This window comes from Lactuca saligna, chromosome 7 (genome assembly GCF_052625555.1).
Source record: "Lactuca saligna cultivar CGN05327 chromosome 7, ASM5262555v1, whole genome shotgun sequence".
Lineage (NCBI taxonomy): Eukaryota > Viridiplantae > Streptophyta > Magnoliopsida > Asterales > Asteraceae > Lactuca > Lactuca saligna.
Window position 1 is genome coordinate 102,740,405 of NC_136423.1, and position 6,415 is coordinate 102,746,819.

General features: G+C 33.1%; 1 protein-coding gene across 7 annotated transcripts; it reads right to left on the bottom strand.

The window, feature by feature from the left end:
* Positions 1-865: 865 nt before the first annotated feature.
* Positions 866-6,194, bottom strand: LOC145005816 (uncharacterized). Of its 7 annotated transcripts, XM_078964936.1 has the most exons (13): positions 5,787-6,189; positions 5,251-5,643; positions 4,888-5,014; positions 4,596-4,754; positions 3,335-3,713; positions 2,714-2,857; positions 2,384-2,624; positions 2,266-2,300; positions 1,965-2,038; positions 1,795-1,845; positions 1,642-1,680; positions 1,231-1,341; positions 866-1,104 (listed from the first exon to the last, which is right to left on the bottom strand). In XM_078964936.1, exons 5-7 carry the CDS (start codon positions 3,473-3,475, stop codon positions 2,502-2,504), a joined length of 408 nt encoding a protein of 135 aa, XP_078821062.1. In that variant the 5' UTR covers positions 3,476-3,713; positions 4,596-4,754; positions 4,888-5,014; positions 5,251-5,643; positions 5,787-6,189; the 3' UTR covers positions 866-1,104; positions 1,231-1,341; positions 1,642-1,680; positions 1,795-1,845; positions 1,965-2,038; positions 2,266-2,300; positions 2,384-2,501. The 7 variants fall into 7 exon arrangements, 6 of the variants coding, with proteins under 6 accessions (XP_078821062.1, XP_078821061.1, XP_078821058.1 ...); XR_013662689.1 differs by having other exon boundaries at positions 1,965-2,624; positions 3,335-3,458; positions 3,582-3,713; positions 5,787-6,194; XM_078964935.1 differs by having other exon boundaries at positions 1,965-2,300.
* Positions 6,195-6,415: the final 221 nt, after the last annotated feature.

Consider the following 6,415-nt stretch of genomic DNA (forward strand, 5'->3'; position numbering starts at 1 on the left):
GCTCAAAACCCAACACTTACGACCTAGGAGCTTGAATGGTCGGTTTTGACCAAGAACACTAGTGTGTGTTCTTGGTGTTCTTGACGAAACTTGAAGATCTAAAAAATGGAATTATTTCACAGATGAAATCATGTAAGATTACTAGTTCATGCAAGATATCAACTAGTTAATACAATAAGCTTACGAGTTTTGAAGATCGGGGACGAAGATCGGGATGATACTTTAGAGGATTTGTGCCAAATGGAAGGGAGGAATGAACCAATGACCATCTGTTCACCATATAAGCAAGAGTTTACGGCCCACATGGAGTTTATGGCCATAAACTCCCATGTGTTGGCCGTGAACTCCTTGCAGGGGTGTTTAAGGTCATTTCCTTAAGCTATAACTTCAGTCGATAAACCCCGATACTTATTCCTTAAGTGTACAAGGCTCTGAACGCTCAAATATACTTCTAATTGTGCTAAAAGATAACAGAAATGAGTTTGACTTTTAAATGAAGTGTTTGACTATACTGGATGGAAAATTTCGGGTTGTCACACAGTTATATGTTGACAAATTTTATTTTATGGTGATAATATTATGTTTGCTAAATGATTTTAAAAATGAAAATTTTGGCTTGTATTTTTAGGATGTTTCAATCCAGGCATTGCAAAATTGCTTGCTCTAACACAACACAAAGATATTAGCCACCTTTTTTGCATCAGAAAACAAAATGAACTTCACAAACCTACCATATCAAGAGAAGTCATGAATGACCTTGTATACACTCTCACAACAGCTACTCCATGTTCCAACTATAAAATAGGAACAACCTTTCCAGCAGCAATCATCAGTTCCATTATAGGTGTCCCCCCTATTTTGAGATTTACAATTTTTAAATCACAAATCCAATTTGTCAAAAAGACATACATAACTAGCAATCTTATTTACTTCGAAAAAGTTAAAACAATATGCACATATTGCTTCTGAGTTCTAACTTCCCTTAAAATGTTAACATAGGCTAGGGTAAGATACCACTTATCAAAGGGCAAGAAGCAACACGAATCCCACTTTAATCATAAATACAACATGACTTCGATGTTTAATTGGAACATAGTTAGTGTCCTGAAAAGACAAAAACAAGTTACCATAATTTGTATCTTTCATATACTTTTCCTCTTATTTTGTTATCATTGCATTGAAGCCTAAAGGGTATTTAAGACATTTTGCTAGCATATGCATACACTATACCTGGCCTCATTGAGAACGAAAATAACCCTTTTTTTGTAGAGCCAACACTTCTCCTGCTGCTTTCTTTCCAGCTTCAATTCTTGTTCATTCTCATAATTCTTCCATTCGTTACTATTTCTTGCATTTAAAACACTGCTTTTTAGTTATGATGAAATTTTTTACAATATCAAGAATGGATGCAAAAATTTCTTATATCCAAATCAATAAATCAACAACGTGATACTTTTCCCCTAAAAACTTTTTTAATACATCATAATTCATTTTTGAACTCGATCTCTACACAAAATAAACACTAAAGTCACAAAATAATACAACTATAGAATTGACATATAATAATTTAAAGAAAATCTTTATAGTTTGTAGATTAATTTAAAAAGTGTATCGCATGGTAACAAAGTTGTTGTGACAAACCTTCTTTTTAGTTTGAGCTAGCTTCGGTCTTTTGTCTTTCTAGTTAAACAAAGAATACAAATTATTTGTTCAAAAAAATAATTAAATTAAATTCAAATAGTAAAAAGTATTAAAACGAATCATATATGAAGAAGCTATTTTTAGAAACCTTACCGCTATTGTAGCATTCTTAACATTTTTATCTTCAAAAAATCAACACAATGTCTGAAATTTAAATAATGAAAATAAATTATAACCCATGGTTACAAACAACAAAAAATTCAAATTAAAAAGTAAAAAAGAAAAAAGAATAAGGATTATGGTGAAGAGTGAATATTACTTACATGATTCCACTAGTATGATGATGAGCTCTACGAATTTTCCTTATACAATGAGGACACCAAATTGTCTCTCTTTCCTAAAATTATCTATCATTAATCTTAAATATCATAAGAATTTATAATGCTTCTATTTTCGCAACTTTATGCCTAAAATGTCCTGAAAATATGAACCTTATAATGTTGTGTGGCATGTGAAATCCTATTATTGTATATCGATTCATTAGTTGTTTAATTCCCTCCAACATAAAACAAGTGAGACAAATTACATAAAAACAATTTATTAAAAAAAGGATACATAATATACCTTCAAATAAAATTTTCCCACAATCAAGGCATGATCTGAAATGTAAAATCATGACATTTATTCATTTGAACCGCAAGGGTAAAATGGTCAAAAGTTTAAGGAATGTTGGTTAAACTACTCATGTATTGTTGGTGGGATAAACATGACATGAGGGCTTAGAGGCATATTCTGTTTGTGTTAAGTTTAGTAGCACAGTGCGGGAGTCATATTCTGTGTTAGCACCAGAAGATGAGGGCTTAGAGGCCTGAGCCACCAGCATCATCAACATTTAATGTGGACATCTGAGCAAGTGATTCTTCAGGAGCAGAAGATTTCTTGTTTTCCGCATTGTCGATGATCACATCTAATAAGTTCAGCAGCTGAAACACAGCAGATCAAACAGCCATTAGGGAAGAAGAAAAAAATACATTTAAGATTTTATCAAAAGAAACGAATGTGCAAATTCTACCTGCTTAAGATGTGCATTACTTCTCAAATAAATGGGTTCATTCAAGAGGCTTAACATCATTTTTATGGCCAAGAATGCACTTGACCATATGTTTCCATAACCACTTGACCAGTCAGAGTTGGATTCTCTAAAGCCGCCACTTGCCTGTATGCATTGCAGTTACAGGTAACAATATTAAAAGTTTCTCATTATGTTTCAAGTGGAAAAGTTGCAAGGGTAAATATTCCCTTTCTTCAACTTCACCTTACCAAAATTAGATTGATATATTTGTTAGATTTCATTATATATCCTTGTTCTATAGTATTTTTTGTATATGATCCAAAAGGAATAATTCTTTTTTTTTGGCCCGCTTTGCTAAAGAAAATGATGATAAGTCCATATCCTCTTTTGGTCTACACTTTTTCCTTTAATTGGTTTCCTATTCTTTTGAACGAAATAAAATAAGGGGAAAATAGAAGGAAGATACTCTATTCATTCTCTTGATATTGTGTCTGGAATGATAAACAATATTGTATCAGCAAATGAATCCAAGGTAAAAGTTCATTTTTGAGGTTATTTTTCTATTTTCTTTAGTGATTTTATATAAACAATTTATAAAGATAACAAAAGAAGCAAACTAACCTTATAATGGAAACTACCTAAAGGCCCATTGTTGATTTGGGAGATCAAAGGATTCACTAATTCCGAATTTGCCCCTGCAAGTGCAAGAGCTACCAACTTCCTCTGACCATTAGCTAGTTCACCGCTTAATGTTTGAGTCATGGAGGATACCGAATTGATTGTGTCATGTGAACAGTTAAAAGGGTAAAATAGTAAATAATGATTACAGAAAGAACAAAAATGAAGGTCGTGACTTTTTAGTTTTTACCCTCAAAGCAATTATTAGAGAAAAATGAGTTGACTCGGTTTGCTGAAGAGCTGCAGCTGTGTGTTCCAACATTCCCTTTTAAAATTATGCATCAACAGAACCCTCCATAAATGACTTATTTGATCAAAAAACCTAAAGATATTTTGAGAAATAAAATGTTGTTAAAGGAAGAGATAGATGTAGGATACAACACTGAACAAATGGATGGAAGTAGATAGAAGAAAAAAGTTAAAACATTCTGAGGAAATATTAAAACTCTTAGCTACTTATCCCACATCACATGATGTATTAAAAGTTTCATTTATCTTATGCTTAATACAAAGGAAATCTAGGGTGCAGCAAGAAAAAAGGCTTATTTTTTGTGATAACCTTCTTGGCTCACCATGAAATTTTTTACTAACGTTCTAAGAATTGTAGTAACTTTTTTTTTATAAAATTTGGGTGTATAAGCTTGAATTTGTTTTTTCTATCTAAATATAGTTTGAAATTTTTTAACAAGTGGGTATCCGGAACCGGAACCGGTTTCGGCTGTTCCGAGGGCACATGGGTATCGGTTTCAGAAGTGAAACGAGGAATTCCAAAATCAACAATTTGAATCAATTAAGTTAAAAAATGTTCATTTCACTAAACATATTTTATTATTAAACAAGAATTTTCTACCTTTGGCTCAAAATATAACTTCAAAACACCATTAGGCATCGTAAATGAGCACTTTCTGGTGTATATTATTCAACATTGTTCCCTGTAGTAATTTAGAATGATAAAAAAACCTAACAGTCTAATGATCTTTATTAAATTATATGTAAAATAAATATTTATATACCATCAACTTCAATGCCTTAGGGACGAAAGGGACTAGTCCAGTAGCAATTATTATATCCTTTGCAGTAATCGTGTTATCCTTTCCATATTTCACCTTTTGGGGACCTCGATTATCAGTTTGTTAAAAATATAATATGTTAGAACTATATTATATCAACAAGGGTATTTTAGTCAAACACGGGAAAGGATTACCAGAATAGAACCAAAAGTGGTGAATATGTCCACACCAAGTGCAGTTAGTGAATTGGTTAAATTGTTGCGAATATTTGAAGCAATATTGCTTGCATAATCAGCTATGCCTGTTTGTTGTACCCAGCACCTTGTTATATCCAGCACTTAACACCTATTAAACTGCAAGAGAGCCAAAGCATAAGCTTTATATGGCTATTTGTTTTACCATGATGAGGATGAAATTTTCACAGCTTTGCACAATTCATACTAATACATGTGTAATGCTAAAACAATGGAGAGAAATAGCAATTACCTGAAGAGAACAATGTGGGTCACATGGGACATCTTCTTCATCTGTCATGTTCCAGGTACTTGGTTAAAAAAAACTGATAGTCCAAAATCTATGTACCCTTGAATTGATTGGAAGAATCTTCATAATCCTACTACACACAAACAAATAGTCAATAATATGAGCTACCATATGTCTATTCTATCCACTTCCTTTTTCACTAAAGAAATCGGTGTGTAGGCATTTAAACAAATAGTTGGTGTGCAACTGAAAATTACCCAATTTAGAGAAAACACTTATATTAATTAGACCATACGATGTTGATAGAAAAGTTAAAACATAATAGAAATAAAGGCTCACATAATCAAAAATCGAAAATGAAATCACCTTTAAGGGAATAGTGGAGGCATAAGATGTTGATAGAAAAGATGAGTGAATGGGTGGATTGGGCAGAACTGTAAGATCTCTTGTGGTAGGGAGGTGATGAATGAATGACACGAGTCCTAGAAAATCTAGAGCACCGTTTGGTGATGAGGGAGCACAATAGCCCTTAAACAGAAACAAAATATTTTAGCTTCACTAATATACTACAAAAGTAAACAATAATAATAATAATTAAAGAAATCAACTTTCATTTAATAAAGTTTCACGATCATTCATGTCCAAGGTCTCAAACCATGGATCATGACCCCATTTTCTTTTAAATGTTTGATAATCGGTGTGGTGGTCGATATCCTCACAACCCCTTCACAACCTTCAAACACCAACTTATAACCTCACCTGCAAATAAAAAAAAAGATAAATAATAAGAATGGAGAATAAGGGTTGTGATACGTAAAATCTGAACATGCATATATAGTGCTTTCATGCTTATGTAGTAGTGGTGGTCGAACAGTGGTCATATCCTCACTAACCCTACCCACCTCAATTCAATGATGAATCATAACAAAGGAAAAAAGTCAATGATGCTTATGTTGTAGAGCGCACTCCTTTACGTTTTGGATGGTTCTTGAAAAAATCCCTAGAATCGTCCCTTCAATTTTGTGTGTGTGTGTTTGAGAGAGAGAGAGAGAGATAGAGAGAGAGATAGCGATAAGCCTGTGTATGTGTGAGAGTCGGCATATGTTGAATAGGGTTCTTGAAAAAAGAAGTAGAATCATCCTTTCAATCATTGCTTGCCTCTATTTCACGTATTTGGATTCTTTATATTGATCGTTATCATCGTCGTCGTGAGGCATTTAATCATGAAAGCAAGAGCAATTTTGCTATGAAGACGAAGGCCCTAGGGTTTTTTCTTGCTAATTGAAAGAGGGGGGGGGGGTTAATTTTTGGGATCCAACAGGCGGGTGAAATCCTGCTTAAAACGCCTGTTTCATTAAAAAATTATAAAGCGACACTTAGATGAAACACATTTATGAAAGGCGCCCTCCGCAAATTTTTTTCTTTTTTTATAGTAATATTAGGGCACGCACAAATGCGTGTCCTCTAGCCTTCAAATTTTTCAAAACTAACATTATTTCTTTGGGCACACACAAATGCATGTTCTCTATCA

Bases quoted from the DNA above. Each gene is read 5' to 3' on its own strand.
- LOC145005816 (XM_078964934.1), bottom strand. From the start codon at position 3,475: ATGACTCAAACATTAAGCGGTGAACTAGCTAATGGTCAGAGGAAGTTG. The intron at 2,858-3,334 runs GTTAGTTTGCTT...CAATGCATACAG, and splicing joins TAGGTAGTTTCCATTATAAG to GCAAGTGGCGGCTTTAGAGA. The intron at 2,625-2,713 runs GTAGAATTTGCA...GCTGTGTTTCAG, and splicing joins GTAATGCACATCTTAAGCAG to CTGCTGAACTTATTAGATGT.